General features: G+C 46.0%; 1 protein-coding gene across 2 annotated transcripts in view; it reads left to right on the top strand.

The window, feature by feature from the left end:
- STAT2 (signal transducer and activator of transcription 2) overlaps window positions 1-26,118 on the top strand; it is a 43,589-nt gene that overhangs the window by 3,234 nt on the left and 14,237 nt on the right. For both annotated transcript variants that reach the window (XR_014508005.1, XM_083427457.1), the window contains exons 2-17: window positions 2,952-3,130; window positions 5,451-5,610; window positions 7,168-7,266; window positions 9,046-9,138; window positions 12,003-12,081; window positions 13,604-13,686; window positions 14,897-15,045; window positions 15,128-15,286; window positions 15,385-15,477; window positions 16,658-16,717; window positions 16,866-16,886; window positions 18,557-18,650; window positions 20,554-20,613; window positions 22,942-23,025; window positions 24,114-24,212; window positions 25,757-25,892. Coding sequence is in view for 1 of the 2 variants with exons in the window: in XM_083427457.1 (XP_083283583.1) it covers window positions 3,000-3,130; window positions 5,451-5,610; window positions 7,168-7,266; window positions 9,046-9,138; window positions 12,003-12,081; window positions 13,604-13,686; window positions 14,897-15,045; window positions 15,128-15,286; window positions 15,385-15,477; window positions 16,658-16,717; window positions 16,866-16,886; window positions 18,557-18,650; window positions 20,554-20,613; window positions 22,942-23,025; window positions 24,114-24,212; window positions 25,757-25,892 (1,600 nt within the window). In the remaining variant the exon portion in view is untranslated. The remainder of the gene's footprint in view (window positions 1-2,951; window positions 3,131-5,450; window positions 5,611-7,167; window positions 7,267-9,045; window positions 9,139-12,002; window positions 12,082-13,603; window positions 13,687-14,896; window positions 15,046-15,127; window positions 15,287-15,384; window positions 15,478-16,657; window positions 16,718-16,865; window positions 16,887-18,556; window positions 18,651-20,553; window positions 20,614-22,941; window positions 23,026-24,113; window positions 24,213-25,756; window positions 25,893-26,118) is intronic.

Consider the following 26,118-nt stretch of genomic DNA (forward strand, 5'->3'; position numbering starts at 1 on the left):
TATATTTTGAGGAAAAAAGGAACAAATTCCTATGCCCCACAAATAACCCAGAGATGCATTTTAAATAAAAGCACACGTTCTACTCATGTAGCCTGCCCATGTCCTAGCATAATGGAAGAAGAACAATAAAATACTTACAGTTTGCTGTAAGGATAAAAAATTTTTTTATATGTCCCCTAAAAGCAAATTATGGTTATTACAATCTATTACCTACTCTTCACCCTAAGGCCTTAGGGCAGGTTATAATAATTAAAACACAATGTTAATATTAAAACACAACGAACAACTTACAATTACAGAAATAAAGTGGGTCTTTAAAATATGCATCTCAGGTGTCAAAAGCCAGGGGAAAGAAGTTTGTACAGTCACCAAAAGCTGTACAGTCGTACCTTGGATCCCAAATGCCTTGCGAGTTGAACGTTTTGGCTCCCAGACGCCGTAAACCTGGAAGTGGGTGTTCCAGTTTGCAAGCATTCTTTGTAACCCGAATGTCAGGTGCGGTTCTGTGGCTTCTGATTGGCTGCAGGAGCTTTCGTAATATTTACAACTAGAAGAAGGTTTCATTTTTGGAATAATAAATTTTCAGAGTAGTTTTTACAGTTAGATCAAAAATTACTTATTTGGTTATACTATTAGTAATACATAGACAGATAATTATGAAGTTATTGTGAGGTTTAATGAGTTAACTGTTTATATTTGGACAACTTTTCTGCTGTGCTTTATTGGAAGGAGAAAAACAATCATTTCCTTTATAACAATTTAAACAATTTATTTAAGGAAAACAGTAACATTATAGCATATGTATCCATGTTTGTTAACTGATGTGCTTAAATGGTGTAAAAAACACACACACACCTTAGACTGAGTTTCAGCACACATGAAAAACTTAAAACAAATCCTTATTTCCTGATGAATGGTCGTTGGACGATAATGTAACTTAAATAGGAAACTATCTTTAGAAAGATATTTTTCCTCCAAAAGCATTTAATTTTGAAAATCTGATTTATATTTTAAAAATTGATTTAAATTTTGAAAATCTGATTTTAAAAAATCACTAATTTTTATCCACCCTGCATTGTTTTTAGACTTATGTACAGTGGTACCTCGGGTTAAGTACTTAATTCGTTCCGAAGGTCCGTTCTTAACCTGAAACTGTTCTTAACCTGAAGCACCACTTTAGCTAATGGCGTCTCCTGCTGCCGCCACGCCGCTGGAGCACGATTTCTGTTCTCATCCTGAAGCAAAGTTCTTAACCTGAGGCACTATTTCTGGGTTAGCGGAGTCTGTAACCTGAAGCGTATGTAACCTGAGGTACCACTGTGTCTTTAATCATCAGCTATCCACTTGCCAATACCTGCACATGCAATATTTTAGCATCTGCTGTATATACAAGTGAGGTTACTCCACAAATGAGCCAATCCACACTAAATCAGTAATTGTCATTTCTAAAATAATTCTCTTTCCATCTCTATATATGAAAGCCCAATAGTTCACTTTTACTAGGCGTTTTCTCTTTTATTCTTATCTGCGCAGTTCACTGTGTCCAAGCTTCCTTCCAAACCTCTTAAGTTTCCGGCCCAAACATCTCTTCTTGTCACGAAGGATGAGGAGGTAAAATCAGTTATGATCGACTGGGCCAAAGATATAGGGCATAATATTCAAATGGAGGATTGGGAAAGACTTTGGAAAGATGGTTTAAGATTCACTGCATGCACAGTTATAAAAGAAAATGTTATGAAAATGATGTACCGATGGTATGTAACACCTGTGAAGTTAGCAAAAATGTATAAGATAAGCAACAAATGTTGGAAATGTAAAGAAAAAGAAGGTACCTTTTTTCATATGTGGTGGGAATGTAAGAAGGTAAAATGCTTTTGGGAAATGATTTATAATGAATTGAAGAAAATGTTGAAATGTACATTTGTTAAGAAACCAGAAGCATTTTTACTAGGCATTACAGGTAATGAGATAAATAAGAAAGAAAAGAAGTTATTTTTATATGCAGTGACAGCAGCAAGAATATTGATGGCCCAGAAACGGAAACAGGAGGAATTACCTACGATAGAAGAATGGAGAACTAAAATGATGGATTATGCAGAACTGGACAAAATGACAGGAAGGATCCGGAATCGACGAGATCAAAGATTTACAGAAGATTGGGAAAAGTTTATCCAATATATGCAAAAACTGAGTGATAATAAAATTACGTTTGTAAGCTTTAAGGAAGCTCTGTGAGGGGAAAGGGTTAAAAGGGCAGAAATGTGTAAAAAGTAACAATAGGGAGGAATGGCAGACAAATTGAGGGAAGTAAAAAAAGAGAAGTAAGATGTAATTAAAATGTATGGAATGTATAAATTTGCTTTTGTATTTGAAAATTAATAAAAATATACAGTGGTGCCTCGCAAGACGAAAAGAATCCGTTCCGCGAGTCTCTTCGTCTTGCGGTTTTTTCCGTCTTGCGAAGCAAGCCCATTAGCGGATTAGCACTATTAGCGGCTATTAAAGGCTTAAGGGATTCGCGGATTAGCTGCTAAAAGGCTATTAGCGGCTTAGATCAGCTGATAAGAGGCTTAGATCAGCTGTTAAGCGGCTTAGCAATCAGCTGTTAAGCAGCTTAGCGAACAGCTGTTAAGCGGCTTAGGGGCTTGGGAAAAGGGGGGGAGGGGGAAAAAACCCCAGGAATCGCAAGACATTTTCGTCTTGCAAAGCAAGCCCATAGCAAATTCGTTTTGCGAAGCACCTCCAAAACGGAAAACCCTTTCGTCTAGCGGGTTTTCTGTCTTGCGAGGCATTCGTCTTGCGGGGCACCACTGTAATATAAAAAACAAACAAACAAACATCTCTTCTCGTCATCTGTTGTCCATTCTAAAATAGGACCTGTGACTTGCAGTTTCTCTGTTCGCTATGAAGGACTCCTTTCAAACTTTTCATGTTCTGACTTGCTTCCTCAGGCATTGTCAGCTGTGAGGAGCCCAGTCTTGACCCTTCCGCCAGCAAACATGTCTCAGTGGCAGCAGATCCAGAAGTTGGATGGACCTTACCTGGACCAGGTGCACTACCTTTATTCTGAAGACTGCCTGCCCATGGAAGTACGAGAGTACCTTGCCTATTGGATCGAGGAGCAGAACTGGTAATGCCACCTGGGTCGCTGTCAAGAAAGGAAACTCCTATTTCCTGGCTATTTCTTGCCCCCCAACCGCCACCATTATGGGTTGTCCACCATTTTGGCTTCTCCATTGTGTATGGTTGACACCATATTTAACACACTATGATATACCCAGGCCATTCCCCCCCCCCCAGCCATAACTCAGTTCCGGCACCTCTCAGGTGAGCTCCATTTCCATTATAAGAGAAGAAGGGACGTGTTCATGGTCAGTTCCGGCACTTCTTTTTTTAAGTAAAAATAACCCCCAAAGAATTATGGGAGCTCTGTTTTGTCATGGATGCTGAGAGTTTTTAGGAGGTTGGAAATTGATGGCTGAAATACCGTATTTTTTGCTTTATAAGACTCACTTTTTCCCTCCTAAAAAGTAAGGGGAAATGTGTGTGCGTCTTATGGAGCGAATGCAGCTGCGCAGCTATCCCAGAAGCCAGAACAGCAAGAGGGATTGCTGCTTTCACTGTGCAGCGATCCCTCTTGCTGTTCTGGCTTCTGAGATTCAGAATATTTTTTTTCTAGTTTTCCTCCTCCAAAAACTAGGTGCGTCTTGTGGTCTGGTGCGTCTTATAGAGTGGAAAATATGGTATTTTTGTGTTTTCGTATTGTACTGTTTTGTTTTGTTGAGTTATGTGCTGTGTGTTTTATTTTGTTGTGTTTTCTTTGTGTGTCTGTGTAGTTTATAAACCAATAAAGACTGATTTTTTTTTTAAAAAAGAGAGAGTTCTTAGGAGATGCCCCGATTCCATTCACGGAGCTGCAATTCTCAAAGTGGTTTAACAATTGATACCTCTTCACAGGGAACACTGGGAATTTTAGCCCCATGAGGGAAGCAAAATGTTATGTTGTGTTGTTCCCATTCCTCACCCACACACCCTGGAATTTATTTGCTGCCTCACCCCCCCCCCCCAATTTCCCCCATCAAATAGCAGTGACTCTGTCACTGGGAGTCCCAAGTGCGAAGTACTGCGACTCCTCACCGGCTGCTCTTGGGTAAAGCACCCTTGTGGCCAAGGTGGATTTGATTTAAATCAAATCGATTTAAATCACTAGTCAGTAAGACTTTATTTCAGTCATTATTATTTTTTACAGAAAGACTCATTCTTGCTGGTATAATCTTAATATTTACAACCAGATGGAAGTTTCATTTTTGGAGTACTAAATTTTTCAGAGTACAGTGGTACCTCGGGTTGCATACGCTTCAGGTTACAGACTCCGCTAACCCAGAAATATTACCTCAGGTTAAGAACTTTGCTTCAGGATGAGAACAGAAATCGTGCTTCAGTGGTGCGGCGGCAGCAGGAGGCCCCATTAGCTAAAGTGGTGCTTCAGGTTTAGAACAGTTTCAGGTTAAGAACCACTGGTACCTCGGTTAAGTACTTACTTCGTTCCGGAGGTCTGTACTTAACCTGAAACTGTTCTTAACCTGAAGCACCACTTTAGCTAATGGGGCCTCCTGCTGCCACCGCGCCACCACTGCACGATTTCTGTTCTCATCCTGAAGCAAAGTTCTTAACCCGAGGTACTATTTCTGGGTTAGCGGAGTCTGTAACCTGAAGCATATGTAACCTGAAGCGTATGTAGCCCGAGGTACCACTGTCGTTTTTACGGTTATATAAAAAATTACTACGACTCCCATCATCCCTAGCTTAGCAGGACCAGTGGTCAGGGATGATGGGAACTGTAGTCCAAAAACAGCTGGTGGCCTAAGCTGGGAAACCTTGATCTACAGTCATAACTCGGGATGAATACGCTTCAGGTTAAGCATTTTCGGGTTGTACTCCGCGGCGACCCGAAAGTAACGGAACGTGTTACTTCCGGGTTGCGCTGCTTGCGCACGAGCAAACACTTGAAATGATGTCATGTGCAGAAGCGGCAAAACGCGCTGTTGCGTGTTACGTTCGCTTCAGGATGCGAACGGGGCTCCGGAACAGATCTCCGTTCACTTCAGGATGTGAACAGGGCTCTGGAATGGAACCTGTTCGCATCCAGAGGTACCACTGTACAGTGGTACCTTGGGTTACATACAGACTTCGCTAACCCAGAAATAGTGCTTCAGGTGAAGAACTTTGCTTCAGGATGAGAACAGAAATTGTGCTCCGGCAGCGCGGTGGCAGCAGGAGGCCCCATTAGCTAAAGTGGTGCTTCAGGTTAAGAACAGTTTCAGGTTAAGAACGGACCTCCGGAACAAATTAAGTACTTAACCCGAGGTACCACTGTATATCCTTGTTTTTGTGCGTTTGAGCCAAGGATTCACCCTCCCTCTGCCATTTCTCCTTCGTGTCCCTTTCAGGAACGAAGCGGCACGATCCGAGGCTTCGCAGGCTTGCAACCTTTTCCACACCATGCTGGGGCTGCTCGACGATCAACTCGGACGTCTCGTTTTGGGGGAAGAAAACAATTCTAACATGGTCCTCAAGCACAACCTGCGCCGCTCCAAACTCAACTTACAGGTATGGGCCCGGGGTGTTAAGCTTTTATCCATATTGGAGGGCTGAGACGTAGGGAAACAGCCAAAGCAGAACTAGTATTTCCCTGGGAAGATAGGCCGTGGAGAAGGCAAAGGCATACGAAACTATAAAAACCAGTTTAAGACCCTAAAATCCATGTAAATGAAATTCTATATACAGTCGTACCTTGGTTTTTAAACAGCTTAGTTCTCCAACGTTTTGGCTCCCGAAAGATCGAAACCCGGAAGTGAGTGTTCCAGTTTGCGAACGTTCTTTTGGAACCCGAACGTCCGACGGGGCTTCCGATTGGCTGCAGGAGCTTCCTGCAGCCAATCGGAAGCTGTGCTTTGGTTTCCGAACGTTTTGGAACGTTTTGGAAGTTGAACAGACTTGTGGAACGGATTCCGTTCGACTTCTGACGTACGGATGGATGTAAACATGATTTGAATGGTTAGAGTAAAATATGCAGGGATGTATGTGACATGTAAAATGAACCATGGAAAGAGAAGAAGGGAAGTCACTGGATATTCTAAAGTTTGTAAAACGTTTATTTGAAATTGCGAAACCGAATTTAATAAAATTATTACACACACACACACACAAAAATACAAAATTAAAATTGGTTGAAACAACTTCATAATTGGAAGAATGGGATGAGTCTGTATGTATATGTGCATTTGTGTGTGTTGTATTGTGGGGAAAAACCTAGGTGGACTGAAGCCCACTTTATCGTATACATTGAGGTATATCTTTAATATCTTCAATATATTCTCAGTTGGCAGTGAGGGAGAGGTAGGGGATTCATATTTATGTGTGTTACACACACATGCATGAGCAAAGAGAGAGAGAAAATGTGAAATGAAAAAAACATAGAATTCCTCAAGGTTGTGATGCGATGTAACCTTTGGGTATAGGGTGGTATAGAAATAAAATAAATAAATAAATATCCCCCCCCCCTTTCTGATTTTTATTGAGTTTTGTGCAAATATAAACAAGACGAGACAAAGCAAACAAATCTACAGAAAATCAAAAAAAGAAAAACGGGGGGGGGGGGGGGGGAGAAAAGCAAATCATGAACAAAAATGAAATGAATTTAACTATACAATACTATCCAAAACATCAATTCTCAAACAAAATACTTTCCTTTTGTTATCCTATTTTCAACTTCCATCTACCTCTCCACAATTCATTCTATCTATCTGGTACGGTTTTTTCCTGTATTTCAATTCCTGTCCTCATTTTGGAAACATTTTTTCTATTTACAGATTTATTCTAGGCACAACCATATTTTGCTTGTTGAATCTTGTCTCACTAGACAAGTGTTAAAGCGTTCCCACTCCTTTTGGACTACATTGATTGCTTTATTCCTTAACTATTTGGTCATTTTTGCAAGTTCCAAGTATTCGCTTAACTTTAATTCCCATTCTTCTCTAGCAGAGGTTAAATGAATGATTGAATGAATGTGGGAAGTACCTCCTCCTCCTGTCAGTACTGTAACCGGATTGTTGCAGCATGCTTGCATGTCCTTTTGGGTCATTTTGCTGTGGCCTTTCCTTCCAGGCCAAGTATCAAGATCATCCAGAGCAACTGGCCAACTTCATTGATGGCTTGCTGAGAGAAGAGCAAGGGATCCTCGCAGAAGCCTTGGCTGGGTCGCGGGTAAGAGAAACTCGCTTATAATAAAATAATAATAATCTATTATTTATACCCCACCCATCTGGCTGGGTTTCCCCAGCCACTCTGGGCGGCTTCCAACAGAACACTAAAATACAATAACCTATTAAACACTAAAAGCTTCCCTAAACAGGGCTGCCTTCAGATGTCTTCTAAACGTTTGGTAGTTGTTTTTCTCTTTGAGCGCGTTCCACAGGGCGGGTGCCACTACCGAGAAGGCCCTCTGCCGGGTTCCCTGTAGCTTTGCTTCTCGCAGTGAGGGAACCGCCAGAAGGCCCTCGGCGCTGGACCTCAGCGTCCGGGCAGAACGATGGGGGTGGAGACGCTTGGTGCTCATGCTGGGCTGCCGGATCTGCTCCTTGTGCTACAGTTCTCCTCATCCTCCTTCCGAGCGGCACAATGTCTCTTGGTCATAGCCCTAGTTTGTTGGAAGCTTCCGCCTCCTTAATTTCCTCCCATCGTTTGCTCTCAGCACATGCTTCTCTTCAGTACAGTGGTACCTCAGGTTAAGTACTTAATTCGTTCCGGATGTCCATTCTTAACCTGAAACTGTTCTTAACCTGAAGCACCACTTTAGCTAATGGGGCCTCCTGCTGCTGCCGTGCTGCCGGAGCACAATTTCTGTTCTCATCCTGAAGCAAAGTTCTTAACCTGAAGCACTATTTCTGGGTTAGCGGAGTGTGTAACCTGAAGCGTATGTAACCGGAGGTACCACTGTATTTATGCCACGAGTTGGCAAGGTTTACCGGCCATGGGCCGAATCACTCCCACAGAGATTGTCTGTGGCCCGGTCTGGCGCAGTGCGATGCTGGAAATCGCATCTGCCCATGTATGCGGTGCCGGAAAACGCTTCTGCACATGCCCAGACGCCGAAAATCACGCATGCGCAGAAGCGATTTTTGGCGTCTGGACATGCGCACATGCAATTTCTTGTGCGGCTCGGTTCAGGGGTGGCTCATGAGCTTGTAAAACGGTCTTTGTGGGCCTCATCTGGCCCATGGGCCACACGTTGCCGACCCCTGATTTTCACTGAAAATGAGCCATACTAGTTACTAAATTGTACAGTAGTACCTCGGGTTGCATACGCTTCAGGTTACAGATGCTTCAGGTTACAGACTCCGCTGACCCAGAAATAGTACCTCGGGTTAAGAACTTTGCTTCAGGATGAGAACAGAAATTGTGCTCTGGCGGCGCGGCAGCAGCAGGAGGCTCCATTAGCTAAAGTCGTGCTTTAGGTTAAGAACAGTTTCAGGTTAAGAACAGACCTCCGGAACAAATTAAGTACTTAACCTGAGGTACCACTGTACTGTGAGATGCCTTTACTTGCTTTTTTTGCATCCATGTTTTCAGTTTGCATCTTAGAACTGAGCTTGGCATTGGAAAATTTGCCAAATCTGCGCTCACTCTCTCACTCACACACTGGTGTTACGGTAGCGAATAGAAGAACGGTCCAGATAAGCGAGTAATAAGAGCAGTGATGTGTGGTTGACAGAAAGAAGAACAGGGAAGTATTCACGTAAGGTGGTCAGTCCCTTTTGAATTTGTTTTTCAAATGAATTTTCACAACAGTGTGGGCTAGAAACTTTAAAATGGCTGACACCTTTGGGGCTCTACAACAGGCTTGCTTTCTGTGTGTGTGGAACTGGAGAAGATGGGCAATCCTAGGCACATACTCTCTCTGTGGGCCTTCTGCAGTGATGATCCTCAGCACCAGTGCATAGTTTCCAAGTCCGTCTGTTTTGTTTCCTCTCCCTCCCTCTGCAGGCACGGGTGGAACCACCCCCAAGTGCCTCTGTGGTCCTCAACCCACATCACAACATTGAGAGCCGGCTCGTGGATATGCGAAGGGCTATTCAGGTAAGAGTGCGTGTGTAATACCCGCTGGGTTGCTTGCCTTTCGTTGCAGTGTTATTTGCAGGGATTTCCAGTTCTCGGATGTGTTAATTCAACGGATCCTGTACGCTACCCATTTTGTGTGCAATATGCTGTGATCCTCTCCCTGACCCTGTTCATGCAGTAGATGCCAGGAGCTATAGCTGATATATATGCAGTGTATTTGTATAGACCCCCTCCCCTCCCATGACCTGTTGCAGGGTTTAATTTTGTTGTTGTTGTTGTTGTTGTTATTATTATTATCGTAACGGGGTGAGCTTCCGTTCCTCGGTTCCTGCTCCTGCCAACCTAGCAGTTCGAAAGCATGTCAAAGTGCAAGTAGATAAATAGGTATCACTCCAGCGGGAAGGTAAACGACGTTTCCGTGTGCTGCTCTGGTCTGCCGGAAGCGGCTTAGTCATGCTGGCCACATGACCCGGCAGCTGTACGCCGGCTCCCTCGGCCAATAAAGCGAGATGAGCGCTGCAACCCCAGAGTCGGTCACGACTGGACCTAATGGTCGGGGGTCCCTTTACCTTAGGCTTCCTTTTCCCCCAAGCATGTTGCAGGGCATGAGCATATTTGCCTAATATTTGCATATTGTAATTTTTTAAATAGAGGGATGCAAATGTAAGTGGTGGGTGACTGGGGTCTTCATCCCACTATATCATTTTCACCCCACTATATCATTAAGAATATCAAAACCGTTTACAAAAGTATCTGCATATAATAAAAGCACACACGCAAAAATTAAAACTGTGGCTCATCAGCTAACGGTCATGGAAAGATGGGTTCTTAATCGCCTGCGTAAACCTGCCAGAATCGAAAGGTTTTCAGCAAGCGTTTAGAGGTTGAAACAGAAGGCGCTTGCTGAATCTCTGCTGGAAAAGCTTTTTGCAGGCCTGGTCCGATGACACTGAAGGCTCTATTTCCTGTTGATGTCAAAAGAGCCTTGGGGCAGAGCCAACGTGCGGTTTGGTAAATGTGAAGCTTGAACGGAGCTTACAGAGAGAAATGCTTTTTTCCTGAATAGCAAATACTTCCTGTAGCCCTATACAAATCGGCTGAGTGTCGAAATGGTTTAGCCCCTATGGTAAATATCTCCTGGTCTAGGCCATTCCCCTGCTTAAGGGAAATTGGCAGTAAAAGGTAAAGGTAAAGGTACCCCTGCCCGTACGGGCCAGTCTTGACAGACTCTAGGGTTGTGCGCCCATCTCACTCAAAGAGGCCAAGGGCCAGCGCTGTCCGAAGACACTTTCGGGTCACGTGGCCAGCGTGACATCGCTGCTCTGGCGAGCCAGAGCCGCACACGGAAACGCCGTTTACCTTCCCGCTAGTAAGTGGTCCCTATTTATCTACTTGCACCCGGGAGTGCTTTCGAACTGCTAGGTTGGCAGGCGCTGGGACCGAACAGCGGGAGCGCACCCCGCCGCGTGGATTCGAACCGCCGACCTTTCGATCGGCAAGCCCTAGGCACTGAGGCTTTAACCCACAGCGCCACCCGCGTCCCGAAATTGGCAGGGGGACCCTCAAAAGTAAATAACGGGGGACCCACCCTTACAACTTGAATTGGAATAGGCTTGGAAAAACGGATTGTCAGCCTCCCCCCAAGAGAAAACGTGCCGTTTCCGTTGGCCCCTTAGTCCAGTGCAAAGTTCAGACCCTGTTGGTGCCTGTTGATGCCTTCCGGAACGCTGAGCGGTCCGAGACTTCCCCCTCAATTTACCCGGTTGTGGAGGCGGCAACCTGATGTGAGGCCCTCAAATGTTGCCCCGGCAGAAATCATGGGAATTTACTGGGGCAGTATTTGAAGGTGGCCTTTTAGAGGTCTTGCCATAACATCTCCCCCCTTGCTGTTGCCACACAGATCACAATGTCCCACACACTTCAGTGTTTGTCTCACAACCTCCTGTTTTAAAAAAGGGAGTACAGTGGTGCCTCGCAAGACAAAAAGAATCCGTTCTGCGAGTCTCTTCATCTAGCGGTTTTTTCGTCTTGCGAAGCAACCCTATTAGCGGATTAGCGCTATTAGTGGTTTAGCGGCTATTAAAGGCTTAAGGGATTAGCGGATTAGCTGCTAAAAGGCTATTAGCAGCTTAGCGCCTTAGAAAAAGGGGGTGGGGAGCGAAAAAAAATCTCAAGAATCGCAAGACATTTTCGTCTTGCGAAGCAAGCCAATAGAGAAATTCGTCCTGCGAAGCGCATTGAAAAACGGAAAACCCTTTCGTCTAGCGGGTTTTCCGTCTTGCGAGGCATTCGTCTTGCGGGGCACCACTGTAGTTGCATCCCTTCACTCCCGTTTTGGGAATAGGCAGCTGCTTGTCTGGCCAGAGTTGGTTATTATTATTATTATTATTATTACCCCGCCCATCTGGCTGGGTTTCCCCAGCCACTCTGGGCAGCTCCCTACAGAATATTAAAAACACAATAAAGCATCAAACATGAAAAACTTCCCTAAACAGGGCTGCCTTCAGATGTCTTCTAAAAGTCAGATAGTTGTTTCTTTCCTTGACATCTGATGGGAGGGTGTTCCACAGGGTGGGCGCCACCACTGAGAAGGCCCTCTGCCTGGTTCCCTGTAGCTTCACTTCTCGCAGTGAGGGACCGCCAGAAGGCTCTCGGAGCTGGACCTCAGTGTCCGGGCTGAACGATGGGGGTGGAGATGCTCCTTTAGGTATACTGGGCTGAGGCCGTTTAGAACACAGACAGGCTCTCGGTGTGGGAGTGGGTGGGCTCCTGTTCAGCCCTTACTCTTCAGGGTGGGTTGTCATGCAGGCAGGGCACCCCTGGTCCCGCCTGTTTGGAGTTGCTTATGTTGACTGAGAATGCCACCTGGTTCTGCTCCATAGGGTCTGAAATGTTCCGTAGGCCATCTTGAAGATCTGCAGGATGCCTTTGACTTCCGTTACAAGACGCACCAGATGCTGGGTGAGGAATACAAGAAGAGTTCACCTAGTCCAGCATCCTGTTCTCCCAGTGGCCAATCAGATACCTTTGGGGAGTCTGCAAGCAATACACAGTCCTCCATCCACCTGTGATTTCCTTCAACTGGTATTCAGAGGCATGGCTAAGATTGGAGGAGAACTGTTCTCTTCAACTGTCCTTAATTGCTGGGGGTGGTCTCTTTTAAAAACAGACAACTTGCCCTGCTTTCTCTTGCAAAGTCCACAATCTTTGCCTTCTTGTCTTCTGATTTCCATGCCACATGCCTAAAAACAGCTGGCAGGTGTGGGTACGTGGGTTTCTGTGTGCCGAACCATTGTGGTGTCTCTAATCTCCCAGCTTAGATTCTGTAGATGCCTCCATCTTTCACATCTCCCCTTTACAAACTCTAGTGGGCTAGCCATGCCAATCTATTGTGGCAACAAATAAACAAAAAAATTACATTGAGGCACTTTGAAGACTTATTTATTGACGGGACTTTTTGCAAAGCAAGGAAAGAGATAGTTACTGTCACACCAAAACAGCGACTGAAAGCAAAACTCTTTGGTCCTGAATGGGGTAACTGTGCCCCTGAAGGACCAGGTGCGCAGCCTGGGAGTCATTTTGGACTCACAGCTGTCCATGGGGGCGCAGGTTAAGTCTGTGTCCAGGGCAGCTGTCTACCAGCTCCACCTGGTATGCCGACTGAGACCCTACCTGCCTGCGGACTGTCTCGCCAGGGTGGTGCATGCTCTAGTTATCTCCCGCTTGGACTACTGCAACGTGCTCTACGTGGGGCTACCTTTGAAGGTGACCCGGAAACTGCAATTAATCCAGAATGTGGCAGCTAGACTGGTGACTGGGAGTGGCCACCGGAACCACTTAACACCAGTCCTCTGAGAGCTGCATTGGCTCCCAATACGTTTCCAAGCACAATTCAAAGTGTTGATGCTGACCTTTACAGCCCTAAACGGCCTCGGTCCTGTATACCTGAAGGAGCGTCTCCACCCCCCATCTTTCACCTGGACACTGAGATCCAGCGCCGAGGGCCTTCTGGCGGTTCCCTCATTGCGAGAAGTGAGGTTACAGGGAACCAGGCAGAGGGCCTTCTCGGTAGTGGCGCCTGCCCTGTGGAACACCCTCCCTTCAGATGTGAAGGAAATAAGCAGCTATCTTATCTTTAAAAGACATCTGAAGGCATCCCTGTTTAGGGAAGTTTTTAATATTTAATGCTGAGTTGTTTTTAACACTCGATTGTGAGCTGCCCAGAGTAGCTGGGGAAACCCAGCCAGATGGCTGGAGTATAAATAAAAAAATATGATTATTACAAAATTATTATAAAGAACCCACAAAGGAAGCACATCCGTAATGTGTCTTGTGTTTCCTGCCTACCCTTGCTGGCTGGCGAGACGACAGGAACCAAACTTCCCTGGGGCAATAGTTGGCAGCTTCCGGTGGGTCCTTCTTGGCTTGGAGGTAGCTACCGCCAACCTCACCCGTGGTATTAAATGCAATTTTTCTCTTGCAGGAAGTACGCCCACTCCTGAGGCTGCAGCCCAAAGAACACGGGCATTGCAGGACATGGTGAATAATGTGAACCGCTGCCGCAAAGTGAGTCTGAGCACTATCCAGCACAGCCATGTGGTCTTGGGGTTGGTAAGAGTAAGCATGGGCCCCTTTACCCAAAATTGTATGTGTCTTTCTCTCTCTCTTTTCCAATTATATTTTATTAAGTTTCAACATTTTTAACACATGCAATAAAATCACAATTTCGTCTTTTCTCTTATTATTATTTTTTACTTCCCATCCCATTTTCCTTGGAGTTGTTGTTTCTGCCCTTTTGCTGCTCCCTATCTCCTATCTATCAAATCGTAGCCACAATATTATAATCTAATTGCTTCTGTGGCTCGTAGCTCAAATCCTGCTCCTGAGCTCATCGTAGTATAGTCTTTCTTTAAACTGTCTGAGAAAGGCATCCATTTTCCCATGAATCCTAGCTGCAGTTGTTACATACATAAATAACAAATTTTGGGGGTATTTCTGCCCCTATAATCCCTAACAGAAATACTTCAGGGTGGTTGTTTTTCCCCATGCTCCCTTTAAACATCTTTTTTATCTCGTCATGTATCATTTCCCAAAACACAGTGGTACCTTGGTTCCCGAATGGCTTAGTTGTCGAACAAATCGGCTCCCGAACACCACTAACCCAGAAGTAAGTGTTCCGGTTTACGAACACTTTTTGGAAGCCGAAAATGTTCCGCTTGAGTGCAGGAAATCCCTGCGGCCAATCGGAAGCCACCTTCTAACAGTTTTGGGAGTCAAATGGACTCCCAGGACGGTTTAAATTTGAGAACCAAGGTACCACTGTACCCTTGTGATGTACCCTATTTTTCGCTCTATAAGACACACTTTTTCCGTCCTAAAAAGTAAGGGGAAATGTGTGTGCATCTTATGAAGCGAATGCAGGCTGCGCAGCTATCGCTGAAGCCAGAACAGCAAGAGGGATTGGTGCGCAGCGATCCCTCTTGCTCTTCTGGCTTCAGCGATAGCCACGCAAAGCCTCTTGAGCGCAGCGGGAGTGCTCCTCCCTCTTCTCTCAAGAGGCTTTGCATTGCTTTCTTGTTTTCCTCCTCTAAAAACCAGGTGCGTCTTATGGTCGGGTGTGTCTTATAGAGCGAAAAATATGGTATGTATCTTTCTCAATGTCTTCACTGTACCAGGGACCGTAGGACCCTCTCCAGTGATGCCTTGACCCCTTTGCCACTCCACTTAGGCCTGTGTTTGTAGGTACACTCTTACTTATTCACAGTCTTTCCACCAGGAACTGCTGGATCGGATCAACGAGCTGCTAGGCCGCTCCGATACCCTGAGGGACTTTCTGCTGGCAGAGCTAGCGGTGTGGCAAGATTGCCAGCGGCGTGCGTGCGTTGGGGACAATTGTGACACCAGCTTGACAGAACTGGAGAAGTGGTAAGTCTCAATGGGAAGGTCTGCAGTAAGTTCGCCTGCACCTCCAGCCTGTGCTCCTACCATCTGTTTCGCTTCGCCGTAGGTTCACGGGGAGTGCTGAGAACCTCTTCCATTTGCTGCTGCTGCTTCGCACCCTGGAGGAGCTACGCCAGAAGGTGTCCTATGAAGGAGATCCCCTGCGGGTCCAGTTGCCCCAGCAGGAGAAGCGACTGAAAGAGCAAATTGCCTGTCTTCTGAAAAGGTGCCAAGAGGAAGGGAGGGCACCCGTCAAATAAGGGGAGAGGAAGAGTGAGTAGGGGGAGATTGTGGGTGCTGAAGATCTTTCTGCTTTCTCCCCAGCGCATTTGTGGTGGAGATTCAGCCTTCCATGCCATTGCCCAACCGCCGGCCTCTGGTGCTGAGAACCAGCAACAAGTTCTCTGTCCGTGCCAGGTGAGGAGAGAGGTCCTTAATCCGGCAGTGGCTTCCAGGTGGCGGCCATTTTGGAATGAATTAAAAACCACTGGGCAAACAGCTTGGGGTTCTCCAGTTGTTGTCAGGCTGCCATTGGCCCCAGCCAGCATGGCCAGGGGGCAGAGGCAGTTCTGTCCTCCACCAGGGCCTTTTCAGTGATGGCTCCGACCTGGTGGAATGCTCTGTCCCATGAGACTAGGGCCCTTCAGGATTTAACCTCCTTCTGTCTGACCTGTAAGACAGAGCTATTCCACCTGGCATTTAATTTGAATTCAGCCCGATCTTTTATTTCCCTTCCCTCCCCCTCCCCTTTTATGAAGATCACCCTCTCTGAGACCCCACAGCTAATTCTTTCCTGACCTCCTCGCTGGCCCAAGTAGGACCAATTCAGCCAGCTAGCCCTGGGGAGTATCTAATTGATTTTTTATTTTTATTATTCATGTTTTTATACTGTATTTTATGCTGCTTTTATAATTAAGTGTTTTAAATCTGTTGTTAGCTGCCCTGAGCCCGGTTTTTGAACTGGGAAGGGCGGGATCGAAATAAAATTTTATCATTATTATTATTATTAAGGCAGTGCAGCCATTTCCACCCCACTGGGCACTGAGCTTAGGGGGCACTGCGGTGGGTCGCAACTACGACCTAGTGAATTGAGCAGAACGGGAGGGAGGAATGGGGCGCCGGATTTTGGCCTTGCGCAGGGCGTTACTGAAATTTGAAAGACCAAAGCCAGCCCAGGGATGAATTGGACTTGGGAGGCCAGCAACATCTTGGATGGTCACAGTTTCCGCCATCCCTGATGGAAGAGGTGATTGGATGAGGAGGCTTCTGCTTAGATGCATCCAAGAGACATATTCAGCAAAGAACATTGCAATAAAAGCCACTGGATTTTAAAATGAGGGAGCAGGGAAGATTAGGTCCAGGACAGAGGCCTGCTGTCAGTGAGGCCTGGTGGTGGGGTTGTGGCAAGGTTGCCAACAGCAGGTGGCGCCAGATCCCACTAATTCTACATTTGCTCCCATCCTCTGTCCTGCTGAAAAATGGAGACTTAAGGAGGAAACAGAGCCATGCTCACACTTGCCCTTACGGAGCGAAACTCCGCTGCCTGCCACTTTTGATCTCGTGGGTTATAACAAACTGTTGTTGCCACTTAATTCAGGCTCCTGGTGAAGCTCCTGGATCGAAACCACCCGATGGAGGTGAAGATAGAGATCGACCGGTGAGTTCCTCTTGGTGAAGTGCCAAGGTGTTTTTGTTTTATAGTTGCAAGGGCAGGGCTGAAGATTGCAGCGGTGCGACTTGTGGGGAGGGCATAGGGCTGGGTCATCTTCCGCTAAAAACTCTTTCTTTTTCTTCATCTCTCACAGGAACGCTGCTAATTTGGAAAGGTAAGCAACAACTGTGGAAAGACAATGGAAAATAGTGAGCCTTGCCCATTGGGAGGCTGGTGGTGGGGTACAAGTTCTGATTTGGCACCTACATGGCAGAGGAAGGGGCAGGCTTTTGCTTACCCAGCAACTTGGGCCCCTTGAGCCAGTGTGGTGTAGTGGTAGACTTGTAATCTGGTTAACCGGGTTCGCTTCCCCACTCCTCCACATGCAGCTGCTGGGTGACCTTGGGCCAGTCACACTTCTCTGAAGTCTCTCAGCCTCACTCACCTCACAGAGTGTTTGTTGTGGAGGAAGAAGGGAAAGGAGAATGTGAGCCGCTTTGAGACTCCTTCAGGCAGTGATAAAGCGGGATATCAAATCCAAACTCCTCTTCTTCTCTTGCCATCTTTCTTATTTGTGCTCTTGATATTATGCAAACCCTGCTTTCAGTCCTCTGAAAGTTTCAGGGTAGACATACACTCATACCTCGGGTTACAGATGCTTCAGGTTGCACGTTTTCAGGTTATGGACGTGCTGAAACCTGGAAGTACCAGAACGGGTTACTTCCAGGTTTTGGCGCTTGCGCATGCGCAGAAACACAAAACCATGCTTTGCGCATGCGCAGAAGTGCCGAATCACATCCTGTGCGTGCGCATACGCGGTGCTGCGGATGCGAACGTGCCTCCCACATGGATCATGTTCACAACCCAAGCTTCCACCGTATTGCTTTGATTCCAATCAGTGCATCTCCCGTAACTTCCTGCTGAAATCCCATAACTTTTCGTACCAAAAAAACACGTTCCAGGTTGTTGTTTATTTATCTTGCTTTTTTTGCACTGAAGTGTGGGTGCCCCTCCAAACGGCAATAATGTAATTAACATTGGTGGGGGGGGGCATCGCGGGACAACTAATAAACTGGAATGGCGATTGGACAGTCCAATACAAATTGACCACAAACGTATTATTGTTGCATCGATAACATGTTGCAGAATACCTCTACAAAACACACACACACCAGTTTGGAGATGGCGATGTGAAATTTGCTTGCTTGCATGGTAGGGGAATTGGCAGCAGGGAGGTGTCTTCTGGGATGTAGAAAAGACTCAATCCAAGTCATTGCTCATGAAAGCTGAACCCCAGAACTGGTGAACACAAGCAGAAGGAAACATGGCAGCTGGGCTTCCTATTCTGCTGTTTGAGCAGAATAAAGGTAAAGGAACCCCTGACCATTAGGTCCAGTCATGGCCGACTCTGGCTTTATTGGCCGAGGGAGCCGGCGTACAGCTTCCGGGTCATGTGGCCAGCAGGACTAAGCCGCTTCTGGTGAAACAGAGCAGTGCACAGAAACACCGTTTACCTTCCCGCCAGAGTGGTACCTATTTATCTACTTGCACTTTGACGTGCTTTCGAACTGCTAGGTTGGCAGGAGCAGGGACCGAGCAACGGCAGCTCACTCCATCGCGGGGATTCGAACCGCTGACCTTCTGATTGGCAAGTCCTAGGCTCTGTGGTTTAACCCACAGCGCCACTCGTGTCCCTTCTTGAGCAGAATAGCATAACAATAAAACTCAACCTGACTATAAACTTGTTACTGGCCAGCTGGGAATGGCAAGCTTTCACAGATTACGTGTGTGTGTGTGTGTGTGTGTGCACGCGCTTTTTAAAATCTCTCCCTCTCTCATTTGTAGGTTTCGGAGGTTCAACATCTTGCCGTCAACCACCAAAACCATGGTGATGGACCGGCCCCAGGTGGAGGGGCTCATCTGTGACTTCAAGTATATTGTAAGGGCCTGGTGATGGGGGAGATGCAAAACTCCTGTTTGTTTGCAGCTCTGGGATGGGAATTTGTGTTTGTGCAGCTGTGCTGGAAGAAAGACTTGACAATTCAAGTCTTGAGCTCTGGGATGACTCACTGTTATCTGCTATCTTTAAGGAATACATCAAAATTTATGTGGAAAAAGTAGAATTTCTGACAGATATTGAGTGAATCCAGAAAATGATAAGAGTGAAAGGAGAGTAAAGTCAGGATAGAAGAAGAGATTAAAAAAATAATGAAATGCGTTTAAGCTAGTTGGAAAAATAAAGCAGAGTAACAACGGCTGGAAGTCAAGTCACTTGGTGGGTGTCCGTGTGGGGTAGGTGTGTAGGTATGTTGATATGTACAGTATAGGTAGATATTATATGGAGCAATGTAGGTATGTTTTATGTTATGAAAATAAGGTAGTATGTTGTGTATGTGTATCGTGTAAATGTATATATGTGTTTTATATGTTAATAAGATTTAAATAAGGCCTAGGAAAGAGCACTGTATCCCCCCATTTGGGACCTGCTAGGAGGCCTAAATATTTATGAAGAAGACTTGAGCCTGGTCTTTCTGGGGCAGGGAGTGGGGAGGAACATAATGTATGGGCCTTGCTGTGTATTTTTTTTAGTACATGTATGGAACACACTGCCTCTTCATTTTTGCTCCCCATAGCAGCCATTTTGTGCTGGGACCCACAGCCACTTTGATAGAGAGATTAGTCCTGGTGCCTCATTTCTTTAACACCCCCCCTCCAAAAAATAAAATAAAACCAACAACGACACCCACTGGCCTTATTCATAGGCAGGTTATGATTAAGCATCAAATGCGTGGCAGGAAGGATTTTCCCTACCATCAATTGGGCCTTTGACATTCATTTGCTGTAGCTTCCCTCCTCTCCCCCTTTAATAATGATTACCAGTCTCCCATTTCTCAGTGAGTCACTCTCTGTTCTTCCTCCTCTGAGCTTGTGACGCCCTTTGTGGTCTACGTTTGCACGAAGAAGGATCTTCTTAGAGCAGGGGTAGGCAACCTAAGGCCTGGGGGCTGGATCCGGCCCAATTGCCTTCTAAATCTGGCCCGCAGACAGTCCGGGAATCAGCGTATTTTTACATGAGTAGAATGTGTTTGGCGACGCAGGTGGCACTGTGGGTTAAACCACAGAGCCTAGGACTTGCTGATCCGAAGGTCGGCGGTTTGAATCCCCACGACAGGGTGAGCTCCCATTGCTTGGTCTCTGCTCCTGCCAACCTAGCAGTTCAAAAGCATGTCAAAGTGCAAGTAGATAAATAGGTACCACTCCAGCGGGAAGGTAAACGGCGTTTCCGTGCGCTGCTCCGGTTCGCCAGAAGCGGCTTAGTCATGCTGGCCACATGACCCAGAAGCTATACGCCGGCTCCCTCGGCCAAAAAAGCGAGATGAGCACCGCAACCCCAGAGTCGGCCACGACTGGACCTAATGGTCAGGGCTCCCTTTACCTTTTTAGAATGTGTTCATTTGTTTCAAATGCATCTCTGGGTTATTTGTGGGGCCTGTCTGGTGTTTTTACATGAGTAGAACGTGTGCTTTTATTTAAAATGCATCTCTGGGTTATTTGTAGGGCCTGCCTGGTGTTTTTACATGAGTAGAATGTGTGCTTTTATTTAAAATGCATCTCTGGGTTATTTGTGGGGCATAGGAATTCGTTCATTCTCTCCCCCCCCCCCCCCAAAAAAAAAGTTCGGCCCACCACATATTCTGAGGGACGGTGGACCGGCCCATGGCTGAAAAAGGTTGCTTAGAGGCATGAGAACAGCTTTGACCTCTGCCAGGGGGCGCTGCCCAGCGTGATGGCATCTGGTTGCTTCCAGCCCTGTAAACATGTGGTTCTTCTTCTCTTTGCAGATGCTGAAGGAGCAGAAAAGCGGTTTGGGCAAAGGCAAGGGCAGCAAAGGGCTCAGTGAGGTGGGTTTGCCTTTCCCAAGAGTGGCCGGCTCACTGCAGCCGTGATGTGGCTCCTTTCTGGCCTCCCAGCAGTGCTATTGCTGCTGCTTACAAGAGGAGCAGGCTTAGTGGGGTGGCTTTGTAAGCACACCAATCCGATCCAATCAGTTTATTACGGCCATAGACCAGCAGTTTAAAAATGGCTAAAAAAAAAACAATTATAAAAGCAAGATACAATAGTTATAAGAACAAGCTGGAATAAAAACAGAGAGACAAGTGTCACTAACCAGCTAGAATTTTAGCTGCTACTGGAACGATCCAGTTGAACACTGGATTGTCGTGTGTCTAAAATGCAAGATTTCATAAAGGAAATAATAATAATAATAGTAGTGCCTCCATAAGGCTTGCTGTCCTTGATTTATCACGATTTCCCTGCGGGTAATATCTGATGCACAGAATCGTGCTAGTGTGTAATCAGAGGGTTTTTATCTGATAACAGGCATTTTAAAGAGAAGGCCTCAGTTCTCCGCAGACTTAGGTACAATATTGCCATCTCTCAACCTGGGTTTTCCATTGACTGCTGGAGATCCAAGGCTCTTAGACATAGCACAGACAGAAAAGTGTTTTTCAAGTTAACTGTGCTCTGTCATTATTTCTTTTATTATATTCATCACTTTCCACAGGAAGATGTCTCGAAGGGACTTTGGAATCTGTAAAATACAGAACAACTTGATAATAAACTGAAAGCCAAGTGTTTTTTTTGGGGGGGGGGATACAACAATGCATACAGTAGAGTTAGTTTGCTTGGAAGCTTGGGGCATCCTCATCACAATAGAATCATAGAATCATAGAGTTGGAAGAGACCACAAGGGCCATCGAGTCCAACCCCCTGCCAAGCAGGAAACACCATCAGAGCACTCCTGACATATGGTTGTCAAGCCTCTGCTTAAAGGCCTCCAAAGAAGGAGACTCCACCACACTCCTTGGCAGCAAATTCCACTGTCGAACAGCTCTTACTGTCAGGAAGTTCTTCCTAATGTTTAGGTGGAATCTTCTTTCTTGTAGTTTGGATCCATTGCTCCGTGTCCGCTTCTCTGGAGCAGCAGAAAACAACCTCCCTCCCTCCTCTATGTGACATCCTTTTGTATATTTGAACATGGCTATCATATCACCCCTTAACCTCCTCTTCTCCAGGCTAAACAGGCCCAGCTCCCTGAGCCGTTCCTCATAAGGCATCGTTTCCAGGCCTTTGACCATTTTGGTCAAAGGTCAATAAACTGACATTGTACTGTATTTCATGGCCTTTTTGGCACAGACACACCTAAGTACCGTATTTTTCGCTCTATAAGGCGCACTTTTCCCCTCCTAAAAAGTAAGGGGAAATGTGTGTGCGTCTTATGGAGCGAATGCAGGCGGGAGGCTCTGCTCAGTGCTCCTTTTAAAGAGCCGTGTGGAGCGTGTGTGCGGCTCTGGGGGGCTTTTCCCTGAGGAGGGAGAAGGGCTGCCCGTCTCCCTCCTTGGGGAAAAGCCCCCTAGAGCCGCATACACACTCTGTGCGCTCTTTAAAGGGAGCGCGGCTCTTGGGGGAGCCTTAGCCGCACGCAGCCCCCCCCCCCCCCGGGGGGCAGGGGATGAAGTCTCCCGTTGCCCGGGAGAGGCTGCGCGCAGCTATCCCATAAGCCAGGACAGCAAGCGGGATCTCTGCGCAGTGCTCCCTCTAGCTGTTCTAGCTTCTGGCTTAGCCGCGTGAAGCCTCAGCAGGGCACAGCCTTCATCCTGCTGCCCTGCGGAGGCTTCGTGCAGCTATCCCTGGCTTTTGCGGAAGGCGGGGGAAAGGATAGAGCCGCGCAGCGCTGTCCCTTCCCCCACCTCCCAGAAAAGCCCCCAAGAGCCACGCTCCCTCTAAAGAGCTTGCGGCTCTTTGGGGAGGAAAGCCAATAGGCTTGCTTTTGCTGAAGCTAGGAGGGCAAGAGGGATTGGTGCGCAGCGATCCCGCTTGCTCTCCTGGCTTCAGGGATAGCCCTGCAAAGCCTCCTGAGCGAAGATGGAGGAGCGCTCCCTCTTAGCTCACGATGCTTTGCGTTGCTTTCTTATTTCTTGTTTTCCTCCCCTAAAAACTAGGTGCGTCTTATCGTCCGGTGCGTCTAACAGAGCGAAACATATGGTTCTTGGGAGTGTGTATAGTCCGTTGTTCTAACACTTCCCGCATCTGATGGATGGACTCTAGTGTACAGAAGTTCACAACCCAATAAATCTTTAAGGTTCTAGAAAAACCTGTATAAAATAACAGACTCAGCTAGGTGTGTGCCTCTTGCCTTTGCTAATTCTCATTCTCTCTCCCTCCCATAGGCATTATTGCCTGTCACAGAGGAGCTTCACACCATCACTTTCATCCTGGACTATTGCTACCAAGATTTTACCTGTCAGCTGCAGGTATGAGGACCTCACTGATGAAGTTAGGAGTTGGTTGTGGTGGTGGTTGAATGCAGTCCTCTTACTGGCCAGGTTGCTTGAAGTTAGCCTACTGAAGAAATGAACCTATGCTGCCAATTCTCATACTAAACCAGTATGAAGTAAGCAGCGCATAAGCAGCACACAAAACACTACCAAGCAAACCATTCAATCTTATATTAATAATCCAAAAATTGAGAGAACAAGGTACAAGAAGCCACAAACCGAAAACTCATTCAAATTGTGTCCAAAAGGAAAATTCAGTCTTTAAAGTTCCTTTAGCCAGGCTCCTGTAGATTTCAACAAAGGTAAGTTTGATCAAACGAGATGTCGGCGATGTTATGCTCAAGGGTCAGATATCAACGAAGATTAAATAAAATTTCTAAATAATATCTGAACAGGCAAGTACAAAAGTCTCTACTTGGAGTCCATATGTTACATTCCTTCTTGGCTGAAGCTACAATATTTAATTTCTTTCTTCAGGAAATTCTCCCTCAAGATTTTGGTGTGTTTACATACATTCACTGGTGATAAAAAACCAAAACCTGATTAACCTTTAAACATTCATTATGTAATTTCTGAGAATATAAATACGAAAATCAATACTTGCACTTCATATGCTAAGTTCTTTCTTGACTTAAGCATTTATTTTATTTAAACACTAATAAGTTTGGGTTTGTACCACCAGTGAATATTTATAAATATATCAAAACCATGAGAGAGAATTTACTGAAGAAGCCCAAGACTCTTCATGGGCGAAACACCGGCACCCTGTTTATCTCTTATGCGTAACATCACCGAATCTTCGTTTGATCAAACTTATCTTCGTTGAGAATATTTTTGTCACTGCAGAAGAACGAGATGGCGCTGAGAGGAGATTGGGAAGAAAGAAGATCCAATAGGCCCATCTGTCGACTGCCTTCTTTGTGTTTTTGCCTCAGTTTGTGAATACTGGTCAAGGAGAGAGCGGAATTTGTCATATGGGGACGAAGGCCTTTTTAATTTGGCCCAGGGTCTGGGATCGGCATTTATTGCTGCTCTTTCAAGATTTGTGATTTTTCTCCTCTTAGACATCCACTTTGCCGGTGGTGGTCATCTCTAATACCAACCAGATGTCCAGTGCTTGGGCCTCTATCTTATGGTACCTCATGTTCAGTCCAAACCCAACGGTAAGAAACATACTACATTTCTCTTTTTTTTGGAAGCCTTCTCTGTGGGGTAGGGTTGACACCCCCCAGCCAGAAAGCATTTCATTTCATTTCACTTTTAATTTGTATACCGCCTTTTAAAATTACTATACATAAGGTGGTTCGCAAGCTGAAGAAACAACAAAATACACAAAAAAGATCATAACCTTATAACAATCTGATCCAATACAAAAAAATCATAATAAAAACATAACTTTGAAATAAACGACTTATGTCAAGCAAAGTAATATTCAACAACCCATTCGGATATAATACTACATAATAAACTTATATCGCCTGAGGCCCTTCTCTGTGTGCCTTCTCAGCGTGAGCTTCCGGAAGGTGGCAACACGAGAACAGGGCCTTTTCTGCAGTGGCTCCGCGTTTGTGGAATGCTCTCCCCAGGGAGGTCCGGCTGCTGCCTTCATTATACACCTTTAGGCGCCAGGCAAAAACGTCCCTCTTTACCTTTGGTTGATTTGATTGACATCCTGTGCCCTTTTAAAATGTTTGTGGGGTGTGTGTGTGTTATTGGGTTGTTGTTTTTATTTTATGTCCTTTGTGGTTTTATATTCTCGTTTTATTCTGTGAACCACACTGACACCTGCAGGTATAGGGTGGTATATAAAGAATAAGAATAAATAAAGCAGCAAATAATAATTTGATTCAGAATTCCAGTGTAGAAACTGCTGTCACTTAGATGTGGATACCTTGCCCATGTTTAGCCTGTAGCGACCCCTCAGTTCAGAAGATGGCAGATTAATAGCCCCCCCCCACACACACCTCGAGCATGCTTCAGAGGATACCCAGAGACACTCCCTGGAGAAACAACCACTAACTTTGGCGCTGGTCGCCTTTTATTTCCGGACTCCATTCCTTGTGTGTGCTCCACAGCACACGACACTGTACAGGGCATGTCCCTGCAGCAGTCTTGCACATGTGTCGACCCGTGACTTTTCTCCCCACAGGCAACCTGCTCTTCCTACATGAAAGTCGCTTCTGTGTACAGTGGTACCTCAGGTTACATACGCTTCAGGTTACAGACTCTGCTAACCCAGAAATATCACCTCGGGTTAAGAACTTTGCTTCAGGATGAGAACAGAAATCGTGTAGCGGCGGTGCAGCAGCAGCAGGAAGCCCCATTAGCTAAAGTGGTGCTTCAGGTTAAGAACAGTTTCAGGTTAAGAACGGACCTCCAGAACGAATTAAGTACTTAACCCGAGCTACCACTGTAGACAACATGGCGCTCTCCCAGATGTTGTTGGATTCCAGATCCCAGCAGCCTCAGCCCCATGGCGAACGACGGGCCTGGGATGAAGGGGACTTGGAATGTAGTAACACCTTCAGGGTTCCATGTTGGGTTTTTGTAACTCTTGCGACGTTGTCCCGGCCAGTTTTGTATCCAAAGCTTTTGATTGTCCCGGATTTCCCTCCAACCTCATGCCCTGTGTCCCTCCTGTTCCCTAAATTGGTCTCGCCTGGCTCACTGTGTGTGTTTTCCATCTCCCCTCCTGTCGTTCTCTCAGAACCAGCTATTTTTCTGCAATCCACCTGCTGCCACCTGGGACCAGCTGTCCCCTGTCCTGAGCTGGCAATTCTTGGCTGCTACTGACCGAGGCCTAAACACAGATCAACTCAAGATGCTGAGAGAGAAACTCTGTGGTAATGGGGGAGTCTGGTAATGCGGGGCCAGTGTAGTGCAGTGGTTCAATTTATTTTGGATTTTCAGAACCCCACCATTTAGCTTTTATCCATTTCCGCAGTCACACAATCAATCAATCAATCAATCAATCAGTAGCTGAACTGGGTTCCACACGGTCACAAAAACAAATGAACTGAAAAAGCCTCAAAAACGCAAAATAGATGGCAAAAAGAAAAGCGCCAAACT

This window comes from Podarcis tiliguerta, assembly GCF_965153285.1.
Source record: "Podarcis tiliguerta genome assembly, chromosome: 2".
NCBI classification, from domain to species: domain Eukaryota; kingdom Metazoa; phylum Chordata; class Lepidosauria; order Squamata; family Lacertidae; genus Podarcis; species Podarcis tiliguerta.